Here is a 27,264-nt window from a genome sequence, read left to right on the forward strand (position 1 = left end):
ACATGGCATGATATAGAAAATGAGAATTAAAATGTCTCTAGAACGTTATAGAATTTTTTTTGTCAAACAATTTTTAGTTTTTGGAGTTAGAAATTCAACAATCTTATTCCAAAAAAATATAAAAATCGAGATATCATGTCTATTTTGCGTCCTTTTAAAATTCTAACCTCGTAAACCAAGATTTTTTAGAGAAAAGTCCTCAATATTTGTTTTATAACAAAAATATACTTCATTTCCTATACCACACCGTGTAAAATTTCAATGATTCTACTTTTTCTCTCGATGACAGCTGGTGGTCTTCTCCTCCCCTATTGCGTACCGGCAATCAGAAATGATGGTGAATAATTCATAATTTGAAGAATGCGCTGTTTATTCCCACTTCTTTATATAGCATAGCATAGCATAGCATATGTGATTGTACAAATCGTGGGTGGCTATACAATGCTCAATTGAGCAATCTACTGTATATTGTCGCAAATTGGTACTTGGGATTAGTACCTTTTCCTATACAGTAGCAGTTGTATACCTGGCCACGTCCTTACAATCACGGAAGGAAGGAAGGAATGTTAGTTCAACATCTACTAGTGAAGATGCAGGGAACCCATACTACCTTCATAGATGTTTCAGGAAGGACAATTTATGTTTGTGGGTAAGGTGAATAATAGGGAGCTCTATTCGACAATATAAAGCGTTTGTCAATAACAGTATATGCTGTAAAAATAATAAAATATATTCATCAATTTACTTACGAACCGTCCTAAGGAAAAACAAAACACAAAATTTCGGCAAATCGCGCGATCGTTCTACTGTTCGAAACAAGAGCCAACTCGCACTCACCGTTTATTTCCACTTCTTTATATAATGCAATCAATGTTAATCAATTTTACATCATTTGAAGATAAAAGTAGCAATCAAGTGACTTAACTCATGTGTCGGGGAACTTAAAAAGTTTGGGGTACACGATTTCGCAAGTTAAAATTCCTGTGAAATTTCCCGAGATTTTTTCTCCTCCGGAAGCTCCTCCAGGAAATCCTCCGAAAGTACCTCCAGGAATTCCTCCGGAAGTTCCTCCAGGAGTTCATCTGGAAGTTTGTCCAGGATTTTTTTTAGAAATTCCTCAGGAATTTCTCCGTTAGTTCTTTCAGGAATTTCTCCGGAAGCGCTTCTAGGAATTCTTTTGGCAATTCCTACAAAAAGTTTCCAGGAATTCCTCCGGAAATTCATATATGAATGCTTTAGGATATTTTCTCAAGAAGTCCCGAAAAGACCTGAAACTTCTTGAAAAATTACTCATGGAATTTCTCCTGAAATTCTCTCTTGAATTCCACATAAAATCCTCCAAGAACACTACAAAAAATTACTTCGCAAACTCCACATAAATTACCACAAGGGCTCTTCAGATATTTCTACTGAAAATATTTATTTCCGACAGGAGCTAGATAAATCTAGACTTAACTAAAATGCCTCGGCATGGTGAAAAATATTCGGCGGCGTGGTCAATTTTCATATGGCGGCGCGCCGATTCATTTTTCACGGCGGTGGCGACGCACAGGTCGAAAAACGAAGAAGGAAAAAGGGAGAAGGAAGAAGCAAGAGGCATGGGCGTAGCCAGAGGGGGGCAGGGGGGGGCCGTCGCCCCCCCTAAATGGTGGAAAGATTGAACGGGTACTGAAATGAATTCGCTTAAACATGTGCACTTTACGATCCAATCATATTCAGAAATAGGTTTTTGAAATTCAAAAGATTCCCAAAAAACTTATAAGGGTATCCAGGATCCATACTATATGAAATTTCAAAACAACTCGAAACATTTCGGGCTCAAGAATTCTCCTAGAAATCCTTCTAGAAGCTCCCCTGGGAACTTCTAAATTCCGGAAAATTATCCACAAATTCCTCTGAAAATCGTTTGAAAATCCTTCTCCTGTAATTGTAATTTCTCCTTATCTAGAAACCCCCAACTAATTTTGTTTTAGGAAATTCATGTGGAAGTTTCTTGAAGATTTCTTTTCTTCCCTTCAAGTTTTACTTCTAGACATTTCTTCGGCTATTCTTCCAGGAAAATCTGCGACATTTCCTTCTGGAATGCATTCTAGTAGTTCCTCCAAGAATACATACGGAATTTCCTCCCAAAATTCCACTAGAAGTTTCTTCAGTAATTTATGACGGAAATCCTCCGATTTCGCTCCATAATTTCATCTGCTAATCTATAAGAAACTGCTTCGGGCATTCCTCCAGGAACTCTTTCTTAAATTCCTCCGGGATAAAGGTAGCCTCACACTTCGGGAATTTGATCCGCGGATTTTTTCCCCATATATTTTTGCATATGCGATGTTTTCGGGATTTGGGCACAGAAAATCAAAATCCCGGCCCCATTTATAATGCACGGGGACCAAAATCCGGCGGAAAATTTTCCCGAGGTGTAAGGTAGCCTTAACTTCCAGGACTTTTTCCGGGAATACCTCTATAAATTCAATAGCGAAATCCTCTAGAATTACATTTTGGAATTCTTTCCGCAATTATTTCAGAATATCCTTCAAGAATTCCTCTAGAAATTTCTTTAGGAATTTCTCCAAGAATTCGTCCAAGTATTTCCCCGGAAATTTTTCTCTTCCTTCAGGAATTTCTCCAGATTTTTTTCCGCGGAATTGTTCTAGAATTCTTTCCGGACTTCACTCGGAATTTACTCCAGAATTTCATTCGGAAATTAATGTTAGAGTTCCTCCAAGATATCTTCCAAGAGTTCTTCCAGGAATTTCTTCAGAACAAACAAAGATCAGCAATTCATCTGGGAATACTTCCTGGATTTCATCTGGTAATTTCTGAATTAATTCCTCCTGGTATTTTTTCTGGAATTCCTTCTGATATTTCTCCAGGAATTCCTTCATGAACTTCTCCAATAATTATTTCAGTACTACCTTGTGAGAATTCCTCTGGAAGTGCTTGTGGGAGTTCTTCCGGGAGCTCCCCCAGGAGTTTTTCCAAAAGTTCCTATAGTAATCTCTCCAGGAACTTTACAGGGGATTCTTTGAGGATATTTGGCAGGAATTTCAAGGGAAATGGGATTTCGGAAGTTCCTCTAGAAATTCAAATCCGGGTATTCCATCGGCTGATCCTCTGAAAATTTCTCCGGGAGTTCCACTAGTAGTTCCTCCGGAAATTCATTCAGACTTTCTTTCAGGAGTTCATTAAGGCTTTCTTTGGGAATTTATCTACAAATTCCTTCAGAAGTTCCTCGGAAAATTTCTCTGGGAGCTCCTCCGGGAGGTCCTTTAAGAATTCATCCAGAAGTTCTTACGAGAGTTCCTCCAGGATTTCCTCCGGAAATTCTTCCTGTAGTTCTTCAATAAATTCATCTAGAAGTTCCTCTGGCAGTTCTTCCGAAAATTCCTCTGATACTTTCTCCGGGAATTCCTACAGAAATTCCTCTGGGAGTTCCTCCGGAAATTACTCCGGAAGTTCCTTCTCAAAGGAACTGCCGGTGAAACTCCCGGAGAAATGCTCATAAAAACTGCTGGTGGATCTCCCGGAGGAATTCACGTAGGAACTGCCGAAGGAGCTACCGTAAGAACTCCCGGAGGAATTTCAGGAGAAACTCCTAGAAGAATTCCTAGGGGACCTCTCGGAGGAATTCCCAGAAAAACTATCGGAAGAACTTCGGGAGGAATTTCCAGCTAATTTTCTGAAGAAAGCCTAAATGATTTCCTGAAAAAATCCTGAATGATCTCCTGGAAGACCTACTGGTGGAATACCCGGAGGAATTTCTAAAGAAACTCCCGGGAGATTTTTTAAATGAACCTCCGGAGGAACTGCCAGTGAATCTACCAGAAGACTTCTCGGAAAAAAATCTTGGAGAATTCATCTTATAGACAAAACTCGTCTAGCTGAATCCTTTGTAGGGGTATGTAGCAAGACCATCATCATCATCAGAGGACCTCCCGGAGAATTCCTTGAAGAGCTCCCAGAGAAATTCTCGGAGGAGATTCTGGAGGGATTTCTGTATAATTCCCGGAGGAAATTCTGGAGAAATTCCCGGAAGAATTTTCAAAGAGCCCCCATAGGAACTGCCGATAGAACTACCGGAATAATTCTCGGAGGAAATCCTGGAGGAATTCTTGGAGGATCTGCAAGTTGAACTCCTGGAAGAATTCCCGGAGGAATTTTTGAAGGAACTCCTGCAGGATGTCCAGTGGAAATCTTGAAGTTTCCACCGGAATTCTTTCTGGATATCTTTGGGAATTAATCTAGGAACTCCTCCAAAAATTCCATTGTTGATTATATTTTCGGTATAATTTCTGTATAAATTTTCGGTGGAATTCCTGAAGAAATTCTTTGAAATTTTCACAAGAAATTATTCGAAACTTTCACGGAAAAAAATATGGAATTTACACAGGAAGTTCGAAGATTTTTCGCGGAATTCTCAGGAATGTTTATTGGCAATTCTGCAGAATTTTCACGGAATATTCTTAGGAATTCCACGGTGCAATTTTTCAGATTTTTTTATGAGAAACAGCACGAAAGATTTATCTGAAGAATTCCCTGCAGAACTTATAAAAGAATTCGTGGAGGATTTCTTGGAGTAAATAATGGTGGAATTTTCGGTCAATTCCCGGCGAAATTGATGGTGGAATTCCTGAAGACATTGCCGAAGAAATTGCTGGAGGCATTCCTGAAGAATCCGGGCGTGAATGCGTCACGTTTATTGGCATTACGTTTTAATACAAAACGCTGACTTCAACGCTGACGCGCAACGCGCTGTTGAGATTCTGCCTTTACTGTTGGTTGTGGATTTGGTTTCAAAGTGTTTGGAGCTTAGAAGGGAAAAGTACCAAGCACTAATATTCATGTGTTTTTATAAAACTACTATAAAACAACGATTCAGAAGACCTAAAAAATTTGGCCCCCCCTAATCGAAATCCTGGCTACGTCCATGGCAAGAGGAAGGAGGAAGTAGGAAAAAGGAAGAAGGAAGAAGAAAAAGGCAAAAGGAAGGAGGATGAAGGCAAAATGTGGAATGATGAAGGCAAAAGGAAGAAGAAACAAGGACGCAAATAATAAAAAGGTCATTAAGTTCAAAAAAAAAGACGCACAAAAATTCAATATTTTTGAAGAAAACAACTGAACCTTTACGCCCTAACTTAGGGGCTGTGGTATATGCGTGGACAGGTTTTAATCAGTTTCAGATACCCCCTCCCCTATCGTGGACTATTCTTCATATAAATTTTCAAAAATGTGTATGAACCGTGGACAGTCGACATACCCCCCTCACCCCGAAATTGTCCACGTAGTATATGGACAGCCCTTTAACAGAGCGTATATAGAAAACTGGTCCCACCATAATCTTGCAGAAACTTGTTGACGTGCTTGTTGTATTATTTATTTGAACCCTGGCTTCAGATTCCCTAGTCTGATCCGGCCAATTTACCATAGGAAACGATGGGATAGGATTCCTCGTCGAATGCAACTTTCTGCGAGCAAATCAGATGGAGGTAAAAGAGTATAGTATAAAGATAAGTATCCAAAAATTGGCGAGACTTTTTTACGCGTTATTGTATAAAAAGTTGTAGTCTAGAACTGGTTTATCATGCTAAATTTTAATTAAGAAAAAATATATAAAGCCATAACCTACGAGCCCATAGTTCCGGCCAATTTTTAATAAGAAACAGAATTTCCCGTCGAAACTTGTTGCGAGTTAAGGATTGGTTCCAGAAAAATGGGCGACACTTTTTGCGCACAAACATATATACATGGAGATGGCCATATCTCTGCGTATATCGGACAGATTTTCAATATACAATCAGCATCGGTCGGCATATTAGTTCTAGTTTTGGAGAAAGCATAAAATATTACATCTCAGGTGCCCGAGAATCGATCTAAGATTTTGAGTAAGAACAGAATACTAGAATAATTTTCGCGTCCTACAAACTCAGTTTTTATTTCTGCAGCTAGGCATAAATCCACACAGCCGTATGCCCAGCAAAATAAAAAACTGATATCCCAGCAAAAATGACGTTTGTTTGCTGATTTTCAGCAACTTTGACAGATATATCAGCAAATAACATGTTTGCTAGGACTCGGCTGTGCGAAAGTCGATAAAAGTTCAACAATTTGCTGAGATCCCGGTAAAAAAAATTAAGTGTGTATGGTCTCGATTTTATTGAAATCGGACTATTCTAAGCAAAAGTTATATGCTGATTTGAATTTCTACAAAATTTTGTCTATCTTAACCTTTTTGCCTCCCCTTGTACTTGCCATTGTACTTCGCTATATTTTTCAACTCACAAAATATAGATATTCACTTGGATATTCACTAATTTTAATAATAAATTTTTGTTCTATAAACACAACAGCTGCGTCGCACCCATATAATAAAAGAATATTGTTATTTTTAAAAGATAACTCTCATTGTTTCTACCAAAGCTTTGATATTGTTGTTTTAATGAAAAACTTTTATTATTTTCATGGTATTTTCTATTCAAATTTGAGTTCTCAAAAAAAGTTTTTTTTTTCATTTTGTTTATTTTATGTTTTGGTTGCTAATCGATTGATTTTCGGCGAGAAATAAAACAAATGTTTGCCAGATTGTCCGGACGTTTCGGTCGATTCTCTAGCCTTCGACCATCTTCTGCGGACCAATCTTCTTGTCGTTTCCTTACTGTAGGACAGCCATAAATACTACTCTAAGTGAGGAAGCGGCAGGAAGATTAGTCCGCAGAAGATGGTCGAAGGCCAGTGAATCGACCGAAACGTCCGGACAATCTGGCAAACATTTGTTTTATTTCTCGCCGAAAATCAATCGATTAGCAACCAAAACATAAAATCGCGGCGATCGATCCATTGTTATCATTTGTTTATTTTAATGGTCTGAAAAGTTTATGAATGAATCGAAAAATCCTGCCTTGATCTCGGACATACAAGAGCTGGCGAAAAAGGCCCTTATCCATATTTTTAACCTGCAGATATCATATCCGACAGCATTCGGAACGATGTATGATGTGTCTTGCTGTCCAGACCGCATCGTGCTTTCGTGCTGTGCGGTTCTTTCTCTCTTTGCGGAAGGAAGTTTTTAATACTACCCGAAGCTATTTTAATTTCAACGCTGCTTCTTAGCGCTATTTGTACCCACTGATCCCGTTACGATCTTTGCAAGGACCCGTGCCTTCGTTTTACGTTGGACCCGTTTGCGGAAGTAAAATTCCGACAAGCGGTGGTAATCCTGCAGGGACACCGTTCTGGGAAAAAACCTCTTAGAAGGTCACGTCTCCACGCTCAGCAATGAGTATTAATAAAAACAAGAGGAAGGGGGAGTCTTTGAATTCTCCACTTCCTTCTAAGAAACAAGGTTTCAAGACCGTCCTGCCAAAGCGCGGAAAAAATAGAAGGAAGCTGGAGAATTCAGATATTCCTTTTAACTCTAATATCGGAAATAATTCTTCTCCAATCGAACTGAGCAATCAGTTCGATTTGATTAATGATGAAATTGAGCAAATCGAATATACCTCTAGCCCAGGTGATTCGATTCATGCGAAAAGCAAAGGATTTCGCCAATGGTGGTATCGGCTGCAGAGTTTTCTGGCTTCGGAATGAGATTTTGAGTAACCTTCAGGGATCAAGGTTACATTACAGATTGCTAGGAAGGGTGACTGCCGCGTTTTGCCGGGATCATTTGACGATCGCAAACGTCTTCTTCAGTATTTAACTGAGAAGCGCCATAAATTCTTCACATACGACGACAAAACTGAGCGATTGTTCAAAGTCGTCTTGAAAGGTCTCCCCAGTGATGATAAATCACCGGATGAGATTAAAATTGAAATTTCTCAATTACTTGGATTTTCACCAGTCCAAGTAATTAAGATGAAAAAGAAATCCCACTCTGGTACTTTCCAAAAAGGGCATTTCTCAAGAATTTTATTTAGTTCATTTTAACAAAAGTGAACTAAATAATATGAAAAGTTTGGAAAAGGCCTGTATTATGTCCCATGTCCGTGTTACATGGGAATATTTCCGCAGGCCTGGGGGAAATTTCCAAAACCCAACCCAGTGCCGTAAGTGCCAAAAGTGGGGTCATGGAACCAAACATTGTCACATGGATGCTAAATGCATGATTTGTGGTGGAACCTCTCACGCCAAGGACGCATGTCCTGTGAGAGAAGATTCCAATAAATTTAAATGTGCAAATTGTGGGGGCAATCATAAATCCAATTTCTGGGAATGCCCTTCACGCAAAAAAGTTTTGAATTCCCGTGCAAAATTGATGACGGGAAATTCCAATCGGATCCCATATTCGACGGGTAGAAATTTTTCAAACGCTCAAATTTCGAAACCAGTTACCGGTCGAGCAATTCATACCCACCACAATTCACAAACAAATTTTGCCGCTCGTCAACGGGTAGCAAGCACTTCAGTAAATTCCAATTTTTCGAAGGTAGACAAAATTTCTCTTCTCAAAATGAGGTTTATACCCATGTCCCAACGGAAAATAATGGTCATGTTGCCGATTCAGGTAGCATGACTGCTTCCGATTTTGATTTTTTAACTGAACAATTGCATCACATGATTGATGCAATGTTCAAAGCAAATACCATACCAGAAGCTGTTCAGGTTGGTATAAAGTACACACAAAAGATTGTTATCGGACTCCGTTTTAATGGATCTAAATAATTGTGTGAAAGTTCTAAATTGGAATGCCCGCTCTCTAAAGGGTAAGGAAGATGAATTATTCACTTCCTAAAAGTTCATAATGTGCATATTGCCATTATAACAGAAACTTATTTAAAGCCCGGACTCTCCATTAAAAAAGATCCAAATTATTTTATCTACAGAAATGATCGTCTTGACAGCGCCTGTGGTGGGGTCGCCATTGTCATTAATAGACGTATCAAACATAAATTATTTTCTTCGTTTGAAACCAAAGTTTTTGAAACCTTGGGAGTTTCTGTTGAAACAAATTTTGGACAATTTTCCTTCATTGCAGCCTATTTGCCTTTTCAATGCAATGGGCAGCAAAAGAATTTGTTGATAGCTGGTCTTCAAATTCTGACTCGCAAAAATCAAATCAAAATTCTTCGTAATTGGTGACTTCAATGCCAAACACCGTTCATGGAATAATGCTCAAAGCAATTCCAACGGCAAAATTTTATTTGAAGATTGTTCTGCGGGATATTATACTATTCAATATCCCAATGGCCCTACTTGTTTTTCTTCCAGTCGAAATCCTTCTACAATTGATTTAGTTTAAACGGATTCAAGTCAGCTGTGTGGCCAATTGGTAACTCATGCTGACTTTGACTCTGATCACCTTCCTGTGACATTTGAAATCTCACAAGAAGCCATTTATAATCCAATCAGCTCTACTTTTAATTATCATAGAGCTGATTGGGATTTATATAAAACATATATCGATAGGGCTGCAAAATGGTGGGTTGACATCAAGGAAGGAGCGCCCAACAGAGCTCTGGTCCCCACAAGTTCCTATCTCACGCTTCTACGGGTCGTACGATGACAAAGACCGCCAGCTAAGGGTTGTGTACTTAGCTGGTAGTGCAGCCTGGGCACTGTTGTCCTTCTGACATCAGCTAGAGTGAGAAGGTACGCCTCGAGCGTCTGTTCACCAGGAGGTGCAGCTCAAACAGCGTCTGCCTGGTACCCAGCGGCTGATTAACGAAATGCTGTATCGCGTCAGCTATACCTAAGGTGGCAGCCCCATCATCGCGACCCCGGTAAGGTAGCTTACTGAAGCCTCTCAAATACCACGAAAAATGAAGATAGAAGAAAAAGAGAACGTTATTTTTGGCAACCGACCCGACAACGAAATAAGGACTATGATTGGAAACTCGGTACCCTAAATGAACCTGGACACGAGTGAGCGTTCTGGCTCGTGAACTGCAGAAGGTTGGAGTGAACGTGGCTGCTATTCAAGAAATCCGATGGCCTAGATCCGGAGAACGTGAATTCCGAGCCGTGGCAACACTGCATTCAACTATAACATCTATCACAGCGGCGGTGAAAAAGCAGAGCATGGAGTTGGTTTCGTAGTGATGGGCAAGCAGATGAAGCGAGTGATGCGGTGGAAACCCATTGGCGAACGAATCTGTGTGTTGAGGATACGGGGCAAATTCTTCAAATATAGCCTAATCAACGTTTAAGCACCGACAAACGATAAATCCGACGATGTGAAGGACACGTTTTATGAATATCTTGATAAAGCCTATGGAGAGTGCTCAAAGCATGACGTGAAAATTGTTATCGGAGACGCTAACGCTCAGGTCGGTAGAGAGGACTTTTTCCGTCCCATAATCGGTAGAGAGAGCCTTCACTCCGCTACCAATGCAAACGGCCTACGGCTAGTAAACTTCGCTGCTGCCAGAGGGATGGCCATCAGTAGCACCTACTTTGCAGGAAAGAATATCCGAAGAAGAAGGGCACAGACTGGAGTGCGCCAATTACCGAGGAACAACCCTCCTTAATTCGGCGTACAAAATTATGCCCCGTATTCTGTTCAACAGATTGAGACCACTTGAAGAGTCCTTCGTCGGCGAATACCAAGCAGGTTTTCGTGAGGGCCGATCAACGACGGATCAAATGTTTACCCTGAGACAAATCCTTGATAAATTCCGGGAGTACAACTTACAGACACATCATCTGTTTATTGATTTCAAGGCGGCGTACGATTCAGTGAAACGGAATGAATTATGGCAAATTATGCTTGAACATGGTTTTCCGGCGAAACTGATACGGCTGATTCGTATAACGTTGGACGGATCGATATCGAGTGTAAGGGTTGCGGATGAAATACGTCATTTGTTACCTTAGACGGATTAAAGCAGGGTGATGCACTCTCGAATCTACTGTTCAATATAGCGCTCGAGGGAGCGATTAGGAGAGCTGGTGTGCAAAGAAGCGGTACCATTATCACAAAATCGCATATGCTGCTGGGATTTGCGGACGATATCGATATTATCGGAATTGATCGCCGTGCCGTGGAAGAGGCTTTTGTGCCTTTTAAGAGGGAGACAGCGAGGATTGGACTCACGATCAATACCAGCAAAACGAAGTACAGTCCCATCCCGATTTTGGCAACACCCGTTTTTGTCTACCCCCGATTTTGGCAACACCCGTTTTTGGCAACATTTTCTTCCCGATTTTGGCAACAACCTCGAAAATATTTTTTTTATTACTTTTCAGAGCTAAAACCTTTTTATTAATATGTAATATGATAAACAAAACCAAAAGTGAATGTCATTAAGGTTTATATGCGTATTATGGGCTCTATACGAATAATGGGCACTTTCACTGAAATAATGAACCACCACCGTATTACCGCTCATTGCAAATATTTTCTATTGGAACTTTTCTAATCTTTTTATTCACGGTTTCCATGCCCTTATTCACACTATCCTAATCTAACCAACCCACCGTAGAATGTCGTATTTTTGGCATTCGCACCGATTTTGTCATCGACAAGCTGACTCACACCGTTGTACATAGTACAACACCTATTAAACGAAGCCCGCTGTTTACATCACAATGCAACCGATACTGCATGAGTGATCCAGGACCAAGTAAACTGACCCCACAATCATGGGTCACACACTAATATGGGTCATTTCCATTTGATCAACATGCAAAATTGAGTGACTAATAGTTGTTACAAAGTGACCCATATATGGGATCAGTGTAAGCCCCAGTAGGTTTAATTGCTTATTAGGGTCTTGCCGACATTTCTCACCAACACAAACGCATGGTTCGTGATTGCAAATAATCCCATTTGATTTTGCCGTGACAACAGCTCGTGGTTGCAAGCAAACTGAGTAAAAGTGTGAGTGAAATGTGCGTGTGAGTACACGCTTATAGAAAGGCTAATGATTAGCAAATTCGATTTTCTAAACACGCTATATAGCCATCAGGTCGTTTTGCTCATTATGCGCCTCTTTTCTGGTATCAGCCGAGAAACCATCGTTTTTTTAAAAAAATTCCGTCTTTCTGTTGCATTCCCGTATAGATAATAAGAAACAATTTTATTTCAAAGAGTATTATTATTTAAAATTGACGCAAATTTATCTAGCGATTATTATCAGAACATTGTTGGCTTTTTCAGTTTCCTGATATGCCAATTGCATAACGAGCCTTTTGATTTCAGCTTGTTTTCCAACAGTTCAACAGTAATGGTAAGAGTTTGGTAACATATAACCGTAAGGCTCTCGCAGGCATTGAAAAAAAATCAGAACATGAGAAAAAATCGGGTTAATCTTAGCCAACTTGATGCTTTGCCGCGGGGCAAGTTATGAGCTTCCTCAGATCTTTGAAATTGAATGTTCGATGATTCACCGTTTAATGATCTTCAACGCTCACCAATGGAAGCTTTTTGAGTAACGCGAATCACTTGGTAACACAACAATGAGCGTCGTTACCGTGCGCTGATAGAAGAAGCCATTCAAGCATTCTAGAAATGAAGACTTCTATGAGTCTGGAACTCTAGCACACTGAATGGGAGGCGTTGATACTTTCTCTTTTTCACACGTCCAATGCCGTTTCCATCCCAAGAAACATTTTGGGTTTTATAACGGTCATGAAAACCAATATTTGCTCTACAAAGCTTCTATAAAACTATTATAAAACTTGTATGTTACTGGGACATGAGCGCGTTGGTCCTCCACAAGCATTGTCCACATCTCGTGTCCAAGGAGGACTACCGCCACCGGTTTAATGAGGGAGTCTGTTTAGTACGGCGGTGAACTCTATTCGATCGGAGTGTTTTATGGAGTCCAAATTATGTACGCTTTCCTGTCACGTTGCGTCTCCGAATTTGTCTGCTGGTATCGTTATCGGAGGTCAAGTGAGCCCAAGTACACAAATTCTTCAAACACCTTGATTTTGTCGCCATTGATACAAATTCGTGGTAAATGGCCGTTGTCTTCTCTTAAGCCTACTTCGTCTTCAACGTGTTAATGACTAGTCAGATCTGCTTCCCATGCTTGCTTCCCTATTCAGTCTGATGTAGGATTCATCCATCTTTTCAATGTCAAAATAATGAAAGTAGTGCATGGAGAACTGGAGTGCGATGACCTGCAGCGAGCACCAGTTTGTCCGTAGGTTGACTGTTGTCGAGTGTCAGAGGTGGCATGCCGCAAATGGTCTTCCAGCTTCCACTTGGCCACACTGTCACTCGTAGTGCGAGGTGCACTTTGTGCTCATGGATCAATCATTGCCGTCTGAAATATTCCTGGGTTGAGTGCTAGGATACCGACTAGTGCAAAGGGATTTGGTTTTAGTGAGTCGAGTAACTACACCCATACTCACACTACATTGGATACGTTTGACCAATGCACAGAATGGATATTTCCGTTACCATTTTCTAAAACATCAAAATCCATTATATAAGAATTCGAAATTTGTAGCACATTAAGTCATCTTGTATCCGTAAAAACAATTATTTTTGGTTGATTAAATTTTATATGAGATGTCAGATTGAAGTCAGCACTTCAATGGACTACAATAGAAACGTTTTTTTATCACCACAAATTTTTGTAAGGACGTGGCCGAGGCTATTGTTAATTTCAAATATTATTTATTATTAAATGTGTATTGTGAAATTGGCTAATTAGTTACATTATCGTTTGATTACCATTCTAGAGTTTGATTCAATTTTGTTTGAACTACAATCTCCGAGTTATGAATAATATCGCAAAAATGTCAATTATGATGCACGTGCATCACTTAAACACACTCTACATACTTTGTAGTATATATTCTAAGTATTTAGCTTCAATCATGCAAACCAAAAAAAATTTAAATTTTGTATGAAATTTTTTTCCCGTTTTTATCAACATCCCCATTTTGGCAACATTAAAATCCGGTCGTGTTGCCAAAATCGGGAAGGCACTGTATATGGTCGCTGGCAACCAACGTGGGTTCATTAGTGGTGGTGGTAGCGAAATGGTGCTGAATGGTGAAAAGTTTGAAGTGGTAGAAGAATTTGAGTATCTTGGAACATTAGTGACGTGCGATAATGATGTTACCCGCGAGGTGAAAAGGCGTATTGCAGCTGCAAATAGGGCTTATTACGGACTTCGTAACCAGCTTAAGTTTCGTAGTCTGCAAACGAAAACAAAACTCGAGCAGTATAACACTCTGATTCTTCCGGCGGCTTTATACGGCCATGAAACATGGACGTTAAAGGAGGCTGATCGGAGAGCTTTCGGAGTCTTTGAGCGTAAGGTGCTGCAGACATACGCAGCATGAATCACGAATTGTTCCAGGTGTATAAAGGGCTGGATATTATTAAGCTTATTCAACACGGCAGACTACGGTAGTCTGATTAAATAATAATATAGACTACGGTAGGCTGGTCACGTTGTTCGTATGCCGGAAGAATGCAAGCGAAGATAATATTTAGTAGAGAACCCGGAAGAGGCCGCAGGCTTCGTGGAAGGCCGCGTACACGATGGCTTTTTGCAGTTGAAGAGGACCTGAGGGCGCTCAATGTTCAGGGCGACTAGAAGCGATTGGCCCAGGATCGAGTCCAGTGGAGAAGGATACTCCATTCGGCGTAGGTTCATCGAAGAGCTATATCCCATCAAGTATCAAGTAAGTATCTAAACTAAAGCAAATATGAAGAAGGTCTTCCTAGATCTAACTTTAAGATTCTTGGAAAGGATTAAAAAAATCTCGGCAGCAATATCTTGCTTTAGAAAGCTAATCGTAATTTTCTAGGAAAGAAAATCGATTTTAAAATAAAGTCAGGATTCTTGGGGATTGTAGAGGGTGCGAAAAGTATCAGGATTCCTCAGGTATTCTTAAACAATTCTGGACACAATTTTAATTGACAACAGTCTGAAGAATGTTGTACTTTATAATATGCTTCCAAATTTTGCAGGAATTATTCTACAATGTTATGAAACTCATATGTGAATGTGTACGTTATGTGGAAGATATTGATTTGGAAAATGTATTGGAGGTAACCACTTTCCCTTCGATGGGACTCGAACCCATGACCCTACAGTACGCTAGACTGGTGCTTTAACCAACTAAGCTACGAAGAACCTCCGTCGGCCTTCGCGACCTAGCGGCTACTGAACGAGCTCGAGATTCCCATATTGGACGCATAGTCAAATCACTCGCAATCCCTCGTGTGTATAGCCGCCAGATATTCTAAATACTCACGCTCCTCTAATGTGGACGTGTTCTATACACATGTGGAAGTATTGGCTTGAGAAATGCATAATTAAGACAATACAATTTTTTTAAAATTATGTCCCTCCCTCCCCATTTTTTCGGACAAAATTGTCAATTTTAGGGGGCTATAAAAAATATTTCCGAAAAATGTCTTGATGTCCTAATACATTCTTTAACAAAATCGATGAGTTTGATTTTATTTGTTTTAATATTTATTTGTTATTTCCCACCCCCTTCACCACATGAAGAGCCTTTATTAACTTATCGTTGTCAGCCTGTTAATAAAACCTGACTCTTTCGGCACTCCTTCACCGAAACAACGGTAATATAAACGGCCAGGAGAGCTTTCTATGTTTCCGAGAATATTTGGTGCAGAACTAGAAAATGGGTTAGATTAAGGAATGATTATTGCAAATTGTACAAACATGCTACTTTGGTATCATGAATGTTGGATAAATAACTTTTAAATCTATTTTCAGTGACTAGGAATAATAATCCAAACACGCTGACTATTGGAAAAGAAGGTACCTGGGCATTCTATTTCAGAGTTAAGTTCGGACAGTCAAACCAGAATAATTATAATGATATTAATTTATTTCAACATGTTTTATACTACTAATTGGCCAATAAAGAATCTATTACAGGTTTTTACTAGACCTGTGCGCCGCCGCCGCCGGTGGTTTTACTCACGCCGCCGCCGCCGGCGATTTTGGGTCGGCGCGCCGCCGATCATAATTTTGCCACGCCGATGACTAATCGCAATAAAAAAATCAATTAACTTGAGTCGAGTCGAGTAAAATAAGAGACACTGAAGATGGCCTTACAGAGACGAAATACGTATTTGTAAGACAATACAACGTGGTGGAATTGATTGGAATAGTACTAAACTCGTGTTATGATTGTTGTTGTTAGTTAGTTGTTAGAATGTTGTTCAGGTGGAACTCGTCAGAATTCAATTTCAAATCTACCTCAAGTGATGGTGCCTCTAAGACAGTGACAAACATTGGATAATGAATTAATTGGTTGATTAGTTGTGAATTAGAATTAGGCTGTATCTAGTAGATTTAATCTGCTAAGTAGAATAATACAAAAAATGTTGAAATGGTCTTTGGAATTCGTCTAAGCCAAAACCTCATTTAGTCGGGCACCTAAATCTGTAGGCAGTGTTGTCCTACACTCTGTACAAAAAATTCTGCTCTATGATTTTTCTCCATCCAAACGATTTTACAATCTTAACTAAGTAAGTGCAACTAATAGAAGGCTATTTGAATTTTCTAAATGTCCATCGTTTGATGGAGTAAAATCAAAGAGCAGAATTTCTTGCACAGAGTGTAAGACAACACTGCCTGTAGGTGACTCGCAAATTGTGTTTGTTGTGGCACATAAGCTTTTGTGAAGGCTTGAATACATCCCTAAAGCGCCAAAACCACTTGGTATATTTCCTAGTAAATTCCTCCAGATATTCCTCCGAAAAGTTTCAATAAAAAATTACTTCATGTATTCTTCCGAAAATGTCTTTCAAAATTTCTCCGAAAATTCTTTCAGAAATTCCATTACGGATTTCTTCAAAAAATCCTTCAGGAATTTCTTCAGGAAATTCCATATGGAATGCATACAGAAAAAATTGTTTCAGTAATTTCTACGAAAAATGTTGTTAAGAGTTCCTTAGGAGAATCGATAAGGGATTCCTTCGGAAGTTTCTTCAGCGATTCCTCCGGATATTTCTTAATAAATTTCTCAAGAAATTCCATTTGGAGTTTCTTCAAGAACTGTTCAGCAACTCTTCAATTTTTTAAAGGAATATCTCCTCATGAATTTCTTCGACAATTATTCTATGAATTCTTCAAATAAATTCTTCCAGAGATCGCATAAGGGATTTCTTCCAAATTTTCCTAAGGAATTTCTTCAGAGCTTCTTCCAGCAATTTCTTTAAAACATTCAACGAGAATTCTTCTAGGACTTCCTGCAGGAGTTCCATTGAAAATGCCTCCATGGGTTTTTTACGAAATTCTTTCAGTAATACCTTCGGATTTTTTCAGTGTTAGTTGTTTAATTTATTCATATAATTTTTTTCAAAAATTCAATAAGCAACTCCACCGAAAACAATTTCATTATCTAATTAATTTTCAATGGATTTCCTGGAATAAATCTAAGAAGGAATCCGGGAGGCTTTTCGAAGAAATTTTTAAGGAAACCCCTGGTGAAATATCCAAAAGAATTCTTGGTGGAGTTTTTTTAGATTATTCTAGGAAATTTTTTTGAGGAGCTCTTAAATGAATTTTTGGAGAAGTTTTTGAAGAAATTCCTGTATGGTTTTGTGCAGGAATTTCGAAATATATTTCCGAAGGCATTTTTAAAAGAGAGCCTGAATGGATTTTCGAAAATAATTCCCGTTTGAACTACTTTAAGAAATTTTGAAAGTATTTCTAAACAACTTCCCACAAACCACGTAGGCCGAATTTTCACATTTTCAAACCCACCCCTTCCCCCCTAGTAGACTTTTCTAAAACCCCTCCCTTACCCCTTTGAAGTCTACGTAGACTTTTTCAAATTTAACAAAATGTCATAAGTGATTGGAAAAAAATTGGAAATCAGCCACGTTTTCAGCAATTCAGATATACAAATTTCAAACCTAACAAAATAAAACTGAATAAAATCCAACTCAATATCAATTAAAAATTCAAAACGAAATCAAATTCAATCCTCTGTCCATAGCTCGTGAAACCAAATCTCGAAGCCAATTAATTTAATTTCTGTTGGATTTGATTCCTCCTAGAGGTGTGCGCCACCGCCACCGGCACTTGCATAGGCGCGCCACTGCTTAAAATCTGTCACGCATCTGAATTATAATTCTGCATGCCGGTTCAAATTTGTAGAAAACCCAATAATTTTCAGAATTTCGAGTTGAAATTCCGAGAACGTCAAGTCTACATTCCAAAAAGTTTGTCGTAGAAATTCCGTAGAATTTCCCGATTGATAACCTTCAAAGTTTCCAGGTAATACTCCAAAGAACTCTATTTCCGATATTTATCTAATTCCGATATTTTTCCGTTAAAGCCAAAAGTTTTTCCGTTTCCAAAAGTTTTTCCGTTAAAGCGTCGAGTACTTTTCACTGAAAATTTTGACTTATTTCCCGTTGAAACCATGCTAAAGGTTTCCTACGATATTTTGACATTTCTCTTGCAAAGTAGAAGCGATTTCCTGAAGAAATTTAAAAAATCCTATGGACATTCCAAAGAGTTTTCCAGATAATTTTCGGTGGAAATTATGGAGGATTTCAGTTGAATTTGTGGTGAATTTATCGTAAAAAATAGAATAAATTTTCATGAAAATTACTAATGCTTTCTTACAAGAATTGCAATATTTTTTTTGTGAAAACTCAAAGAGTTTTTGGTGAGAAATTAAAATAATTTCTCGTGAAAGTTTTCAAAAATTTCTTTTTCCATCGATAATTCCAAAGAATTTTCATTAGAACTGCCGAAGAAATTGCCGTTAAATTTCGAATAATTTCGCTTATATGTACAGGGGTTAGACAAAAAGGTTGAGATAGGCAAAAAATGTCGAAGTTCAAATCAGCATAACTTTGCGTAGAATGATCTGATATTTTATCAAACTGGGACCATTGGACGCGAAAAATTTCTAGTATATTGGCCCTATGCAAAACCTCTGATTGGCCCTTGGTCACCGGTGGTATTCCGGGTTTTCCGAGAGTATGTTAAAAATGCATTTTTTCTGCTGCTTGTTATTTCATATGACGTTTGCTGCCGTCAAGTTTTATATTTTCCCCAGAAACTAGAACTAATGTGCTGACCGATGCTGACTGCAGATTGAAAATCCGTCAGGTATACGCAGAGATATGGCCATTTTCGTGAAAACGATACGGGATTGGCCATACACCCTGAACAAATGTCACTTTCGCAGAACTTCCGAAACCTGTTACAAATTGGCCAAAGAGTCTTATAGTCCTCACAATATATCTCTAATAAAGATCCTATATTCATCGCATGGTTCCAGATGGTGCCAAAACCGGCCCCTCCTGGAAAGCCCATGGAACCTGCTATAAGGGTGGCAGTGGACACTATCATACTGGAAATGTTTCTGTAATCATCGTCTCGCAAATCCATGAAGTCAGATACTCATATTTGCATTATTCCGATCTGTTATCATTTCATCATGTTCCCGGTACCGTTTCTACGGAAATGGCCGTATCTCTGTGTAGTTTAGATGGATTCTCGATCTACAGCCACCATTGGCCGGCACATTAGTTCTAGTTTTCGGAGAAAGCATAAAACATGATGAAAGTTAACGTCACATAAAATGACAAGCAGTGGAAAAAATGCATCTTGAACATACCCTCGGAAAACCCGGAACATTTCCGGTGGCCAAGGACCAATCTCAGGTTTTGCAGGGGGAAAGTATACTAGAAGAGTGTGCGCTTCTGATGGTCCTGGTTTTATCAAATCCGGATTATTATACGTAAAGTTATTCTGATTTGAATTTCGACTTATTTTTACCTATCTCAACCTTTTTGTCTAACCCCTGTATGTCCAAAGAATTCCTCGCGAAAATTCCAAGAATTTCAGAAATTAAGGAAAATTTCCCGGGGACTTCCCAGAAAATATTCAGTGGAAATTCTGAAGAATTTCTCACGGAAATTTTGGAGAATTCCCCTTGAAAGTTCCAAAGAATGTCTTTTGGAAATTCCAAAGACTTCTTCTTGGATATTCCAAAATGCTTCCTTTGTAAATTCTAAAGAATTTTTCATCGAAGTGCGATATAATTCCCCGTGGAAATTCTAAAGAATCACTTGTAGTTTCTAAAGAAGTACCTGCCGAAAATCAAAAGATATTTTAGTAGAATCTACAATGTAATCAAATTAATCCAAGCCCCTCTCCCTCTCCCTTAAGAGTCTACGTGGTTTATGGACAATCCCTAAAGGAATTTCCGGAGGAATTCTCAAAGGAATTTATGAAGAAATTTTCATAATTTTCAGAGGAAATGCCTACTGGTATTTCTGAAGTCATTCCTAAAATTCTCCAGGATTTTTTGTAATTCTCCAAAAATCCTATGGAGATTCGTCCAGGAATTCCTCGTATATTACCTCAAGAAGTTCTACAAAACTCCTCCGAAAACGAATTCCAGAAAGTCTTTCGAAAATTCTCTCAACTATATTCGGAAATTTCTCTCAGGAATTATTTCGGAAAAAGTTCCTTCAGAAATTTGTTTAAGAAAACCTTGGGAAATCGTTAAGTTGTTTTCCCGAAAATTTCTCAAGAAATTCTTCTAAGAACTCTTTTGGAATTAGTTGAAAAGTTCTAGGGCGAAATTTCCTTAATAATTCCTGAACAAGTTCCTGAAGGAATATCCGTAGAAGTCCCTGCAGATTTTTTTTTCAAAGTGACTCCTGTAGAAACTTCTGACAGTCTTAGATATCTCCGAAAATTCCTTTGGACATTCTGTCAAGACTTCGTTCAGAAATTCGGATATACCTTCTGGAAATCCTTCTTTTTGAAATATCTACAGAGAATGTTGTAGGAGTTCCTCAGGAAATTGTTTCAAAATTCAAAATCTCTAAAAACTCCTTCAGAAATTCATGAACGGATTACTTCGGAAATTTCTGTCAGCTTCGGAATTTTGCTTTGGAATTTCTTTGAAAATCAATTTGATATTCCTTCGGAAATTTTTATTTAGTAATTCCTCTAGGAGTTCCTTAGCAAGTTCCTTGACAATAATTGTTCTTGAAATTCCCATATGTATTCTTCCAAAACTACTTTAAGCAATTTAATATAGAATTTCTCAGGGTAATCCTTTGAAAATTCCTCCAGAAAATTCTTTGGTAACTTCATGACGCTACCTACAGACACTGACAAAACTAGCTCTGTACACATCGTTGATTCGTCCAGTCGTCCTGTACGGCCATGAATCATGGATGTTAAAAGATGCAGATTATCAAATTCTCAAAGTGTTTGAGTTGAAAATACTGTGCTCAATACTGTGGTGGAAAATGGTAAATGGAGCAGACGAATGAATGAACCACGAGTTAAACCAAGTATTCAAAAATGCAAACATAGGCAGGTTGATAAACTAAGGCAGATTATAGTGGGTTGGACATGTAGTGCGTATGCAGGAAGAGAGACCAGCAAAAGAACTTGCAGAGAACCTGGAACAGGACGTTGGCTCTGGGGTGTGCAATCGAGGAGGATGCGGAAGCAGCCGCTGATGCATTTTGGAAATACTGTTAGGAATTCCTTCGAAAAGTCTGTGGGGATTTGCTCAAAATTTTCTTAAAAGGTTCCTACTACACTTTCCAACACTACTTCAGGAATTTTCTCGGAAAGTCCCTTAGAAAATTCTCTTAGGAATTCCATCAGAAAACAGTTCATTCTTTAAAAAAAAATCAGAATGAATTCCTGCAGGAATATTTTATGTTTTACTAAAGGAATTTCCCAAAGAGAACCTGAATGGATTATTCTTTCTGAAATAGAAAAATTCTGCAGACATTGTCATAGGATTTTACGAAGGAATTCCTAATGAAATTTACTGAGAAATGCCTGTAGAAGTTAAAAAAAATCATAGTTTCCTCCAGAAATTCTTTCAGAAACTTCACCAAGAGCTTTGTTGGCATATTTAGGCAAATTTCAGGAAAATTTTAGATTTTTTCTGAAACTTAGTTATTTTGAGATCAAAACGACTGAAATGTATCTAAATCCTAAATTGGAAATAACTTTTGAAAAAAGTTATTACCAATTTGTTCTATGACACCGAAATCTAATTCTTAACACTTTGGGGTCACAAAAAAAATATTGTTAAAATTTGATTAATCAAAATCAAAGAGTAACAAAATAGTGGTAATTCAAATAACATTTTGAAATTAGGTATTGATTAGTATCACCGGCAATTGACTATTTTGAATGTTCTGTTTGATGATCAGCAAACGCAGAATATTGCAATTTTATTCCACTGAAGTCGGTTTTTATGCGGCGATTCCGCGTTAATCCAAAAATCCACGGTAAAATTGATTTTTTCAGCCATTGATTTTTTCATCCACGCCGGTTCACGCCGCCGCCGATAAAAGTCAACGGCGCGCCGCCGTGACGCCGCCGCCGCCGGGGCAAAAGTGACCACCACGCCGCCGCCGCCGATGATATGACCGGCGCACAGGTCTAGTTTTTACTTGAAGCAATTTTGCATTACTACATAGCTTAAAGATACCAAATTACTTTGAAACTTATGTTTAGTGTTTCCACCCAACCAGCGTGATAAAAACGCACAAAAATATGTAAATTATTATACAGGTCCCCCGTAGTTCGATGCTTCTTTGTCCAAGTTGTCAGGTTTTTGTGCTACAAATATAATCAGCCATGAGCGGGCACTTCTGCAGTTGCTTGACCACGTCCGGTAGCGGAGGTCATCATTGGTTCGTTGAGGTGTCCTTCCCAAAATGCCTGCTATTATTGACTTCCACCAAATCATGAGCCCTCGCCACCAGCAATGGCTTGTTGTGAACTGTGCGATACCAAGTCGATTATACACCAGATGTAAGAAGTTGTTGAGCCACTCGTTCAACTTTTAGGATGACTCTTCTTGACTGCTACAATGGAGAAGGGGAAAAAACAATGAAGCAAAACGGAAAAAAGAGAAATCGTTAAGAATCATAGTTTTTTTTTGTGATACAGTAGGTGTTAATAACTCGTTCTTGTTGAATGTTGATGCCACAGACAAGCAGACATACTCTTGGTTAAAATGAACGAAAAAATTTAGTACTCTCCAGGAAACGCTTCCATCATCAAACAACATGATGGGCTGAAAATGATTTCCATTGGACGTTTGCTTATAGTCGCACAAACACACGGTTATATTGTCTATCAGGATATATTGTCTCACTGTTTAAGTCGTTCGATCCAAGATATCAATTTTTTTGTCAAATTTGTCTACAGACGGCTAATTATTATTTAAAAAAATGTCATACATGTTTGAACATGTACATCGGACGTCAACAGAAATAATTATAATTATCAAAAACACAAAACATTAAGCCCCAATGAAATCAAACAGCAAAGCAATTAAAAATATTATAACATCTTTCGGCACAATCACGTAGTTCAATAATTTCGAATCGACCGTTGACCACATCAGCAATGCTCCAATAATATGAGAGAAGTCTATTTGTCTGTGTCAATATACTATTATTGCTTTATCGAAATAAACAGATAGTAAACATAACGGATAATGTTTCCGGGTGCGCTGAGGTGTGGACGTGAAACAAGGGACAAAAGACTTAAGCAAAAGACAGACAGTATTTACAACACGCAATTGGACTTTGGCACAGCATCGTAAAGCCGCAACTCATCAAAATGGTATGTTCTTTTTTGCACCCTAATAATAAAATTTCCAATTGTATTGGCTCCAATAAATCCTATATCAATTAGGCCAATTAAAATTCCATTAGATTAACTCTGGGACAATACAACAGTACTGTTCCATGTGGGCCTATATCGCGAACGTAAGCATCGATATACAATGTATTTTTTAATACGTCACCAGCGTTTTATTATTGGAATCCGGTAGTACCTCGCGTCTAGAAGTGTACGTCGCCGCTAGTTTTTGGCATCACTCCGCCCTGATATTTTTGCATCGCTGCGTTATTGCTCAGAATCTGTTTTTTTCATTGCGCTTGTTTTAATTTGTACATTTTTTTTTTCAAAATCGTGTTTTAAAAATTGCTTACCGTAGGGTATATGACACAAACCTTAGCCTAATTTGCTGTGGTTGAGCACATTTATCATTGCACATGTTCAATGCATTATTTTTATTTTCGAATGAATTTTGATAGGATTTGGGAATTACTGAGACAACTCCTGAAAGAATTTCATAAGCAATTCCCGAAGAAATTCCCTATGGAACTCCTGGAGGAATTTCCGAAGGATTTCCCAGAGGCTTTACAAGTTATACAGTGTTGAAAATAAAAAAGTGATTAAAGTCGTTTCCTGTAAATTATTTATTACAAATTGTAGATTTTTGTAGTGCAGTCTTGTAGTGCATTTTGTTTCCGTTTTTTGACATTTTTCTATGCTCATGCTTTAGAGAGCTTAGAAATAAAAAAGTGGACTGGGGGTCAGTTCTACATAAATAAAAGATTTTTTTTCGAGAAATTCTCAATATTTCTCATGACTACTGCATCTTGCCATCAATTTTTTGAAGAAATTTAAAAATGATTCAAGGTGTCCTGAGAAATTGATTTTTAAGACGTTGGAGCTCATTGTTAAAAATATAGATCTGTCATCCGATTCTATGACAAAAGGTCGAAAGGACAACAGGTCGAAGGGCAAAAAGTCGAAAGGACAAAAGAACGAAAAGACAAAACGTCGAAAGGAACAGAAGGTCGAAGGAGACAAAAGGTCGAAGAAGACAGAAGGTCGAAAGGGACAAAATGCTGAAAAAGACAAAAGGTCGAAAAGGACAAAAGATTCAGGGAATCAATATTCGAGCAACGCCTAACAATATACTCTTTGTCATCAACGGAGTTTGTTACTGACAAACGCACCTAGCGACAAACCTTTATCAGAACCCGAACATAATATGACAAGAATCATTTGCATTGCATGCTCCGATATTTCCGAAAGTACGATGCTAATTTTGTAATCATTGTTCGATTCTCGAATATTTCCATAAAGACAGAAACAATGATAGCATAAAACCGAAATTTGCTCTAGAAATAATGCAAAATAATGGGATGAAAAGTTAGCAACAAGATTGTCTTCTTTTTTGTTACTGACAATTTTTTTCGGATCTTTGTCATTATTATCTCTGACAAAAACAAAGCTTTGTCTTTGGTTCTCTTTTGTCGATTGTTTCGCACGCGCATTCGAAAAAATTGATTCCCTGAGAAAGAGACAAAAGATCGAAAGTGACAAAAGGTCGATCAAGAACAACTTGATTACAAGTAGGGTGTATTCCAAAGGAATTTATGAAATTTAACTTCATGCAGAAATAATACACTTATCTCATCAAACAAAGTTAAAGTATGAGCAATTTTCGAAGAAGGAGTAATTTTTATGAAACAAAATTATGAATATCTAGATAATTGTATTAGAAATACAAAAGATTGTTGATTCAAGAAATGAATAAAACTTGTATTGTGCGAGATTGATTCTCTCCGAACCAATTTCTTGTCTATTTCGACCTATTGTCCCTTTCGACCTTTTATTTTTTTTCTTCGACCTTTTGTCCTTTTCGACTATTTGTCCCTTCGATCTTTTGTCTTTCAACCTTTTGTCCTTCAGCCTTTCGTCCTTCGGCCTTTTGTCCTTTCGTCCTTTTGTCTTTCGACCTTTGGTCCTAACCCCTGTATGTCCCAAGTTGCGGTTGCGAATTCTCCAAGTTCTTGAAATTAGAACTGCTCCTAGAAGTCCCTAGTCATGTTTCCACCAATTATGTGAATATTACTATCTACTTATCCCCTACGATCCATCTCCAAGTTTTACGATGGTTTAACATGATTTTGTTATCTATCTTCTTCTTCTTTTCTATATATAAAAATGAAATGGTCTGTGTTCGTATCCGCATAACTCGAAAACGGCTGGATGGATTTTCTTCATTTCTTCAGCAGATATGTTCGTTACCGTTTCCGACGGGTTTATATGACATTTCCTCACGTGAAAATTACACTTAAGGTTGTGCAAATCGTGAAAAACTAAAATTAGGGCTCGTATGGAAATTTCACATGGGTATTTTCGCCTACTACGCAGGATAACGTCTGCCGGGTCGACTAGTTTATTAATAACAACCTTCAGGATAGAAAATGAACGTTCCGTTTATTATACCTACGCTTAGTATAAATAGTGCAAGCTGCGATCATTTTCTTCAAGTCGAGTGAAGTACGAGACGCTTACTGTTAAGGTCGAAGTACGTATCTGTCAAGGTACAATTAAGTGATGGAATTAAATGGGATTGTACAAACTCGTTTTATGACAAGTAGAAAATGTTTTTTTTTTCTATTTGATGGAAAATCATATAGTAAAAGCATCCGAGCGACATATTTTGTAACCCTAGCAGCACAGTTGTGATCTTAACTCATGGTTATCGATTGAAGTAACTCATATGTGACGTAGTTTGGTATTATGTGAGTTTCGGAAACAGATTTACAACATGTGTGCTACTCAGGAAAAACACAAAATGACTCCTCTACTCCTTCCCTGGAGAGACGCTGTAGGTTCCAGGGCAGCTAGCTTATTAATGTATTTCAAAAGCATAGGGACATGGCAGGTATTTCCGTCGATCGTCGTAGGGGCTAAAACCAACGAAAGTAATGTCCATTTGCTGGAACTCTTTTATCTTATATATAAAAATGAAATGGTCTGTGTTCGTATCCGCATAACTCGAAAATGGCTGGATGGATTTTTTCATTTCTTCAGCAGAAACATTCGTTATAGTTTCCGACGGGTTTATATGATATTTCCTAATGGGAAAATTACAAGTAAGGTTGAGCAAACCGTGAATAACTAAAATTGTGATTCCTATGCGAACTTTGCATGGGCAGTTCGGAATGCACATTCTCGCCTACTATGCAGGACAACGTCTGCCGGGTCGACTAGTACATATATAGAACGTATCTACGTTTATACAGCTCTACGATTTGATACGAATGAGCACACTATGGCGGAAAGGCAATATGCCTACCGCAGCACAGGCATACTCGGTTGTACTGATCGAAGGTCGGCGTCAGAGTATCGATGAGGTTACGGTGGGATAAGCTAGTGAGCTCCAAACTGTAGATGATGATAATCTGAACAATCCGCAGCCGCTTTTGAGCTCTTGAAAGGAGGCTTCCGAGCCTCTTGAATGGAGGCTTCCGATTCTCCTAAAAAGAGACTTCCAGGCCTTTTGAAAGAAGGCTTCCGAACCATATGAAAGGAATCTTCCGAGCCTCTTGAAGGTTTCCGAACTTCTTGAAAAAATGCTTATTGAAAGGAAGCTTCCGAGCGTCTTGAAAGAACGCTTCTTGAAAGGAGGATTCCGAGCCTATTGGAAGGAGGCTTCCGAGCCTCTTGGAATGAGGATTCCGAGCTTCTTGGAAGGAAGCTTCCGAGCCTC

The 27,264-nt window shown here is 38.5% G+C and overlaps 1 protein-coding gene across 4 annotated transcripts in view; it reads right to left on the minus strand.

Annotated features, from left to right (window-relative positions):
- Nucleotides 1-22,283: 22,283 nt before the first annotated feature.
- LOC134212079 (calaxin) overlaps nt 22,284-27,264 on the minus strand; it is a 64,534-nt gene continuing 59,553 nt past the window's right edge. For 2 of the 4 annotated variants that reach the window (XM_062689595.1, XM_062689604.1), the window contains exon 5: nt 22,319-22,762. In XM_062689595.1, the coding sequence (XP_062545579.1) occupies nt 22,741-22,762 (22 nt within the window). In that variant the 3' untranslated portion in view covers nt 22,319-22,740. Of the gene's footprint in view, nt 22,763-27,264 lie in introns of all 4 variants that reach the window. The other 2 variants (XM_062689621.1, XM_062689613.1) reach the window with 2 other exon arrangements.

The sequence above is a fragment of the Armigeres subalbatus genome, chromosome 1, assembly GCF_024139115.2.
Source record: "Armigeres subalbatus isolate Guangzhou_Male chromosome 1, GZ_Asu_2, whole genome shotgun sequence".
NCBI classification, from domain to species: domain Eukaryota; kingdom Metazoa; phylum Arthropoda; class Insecta; order Diptera; family Culicidae; genus Armigeres; species Armigeres subalbatus.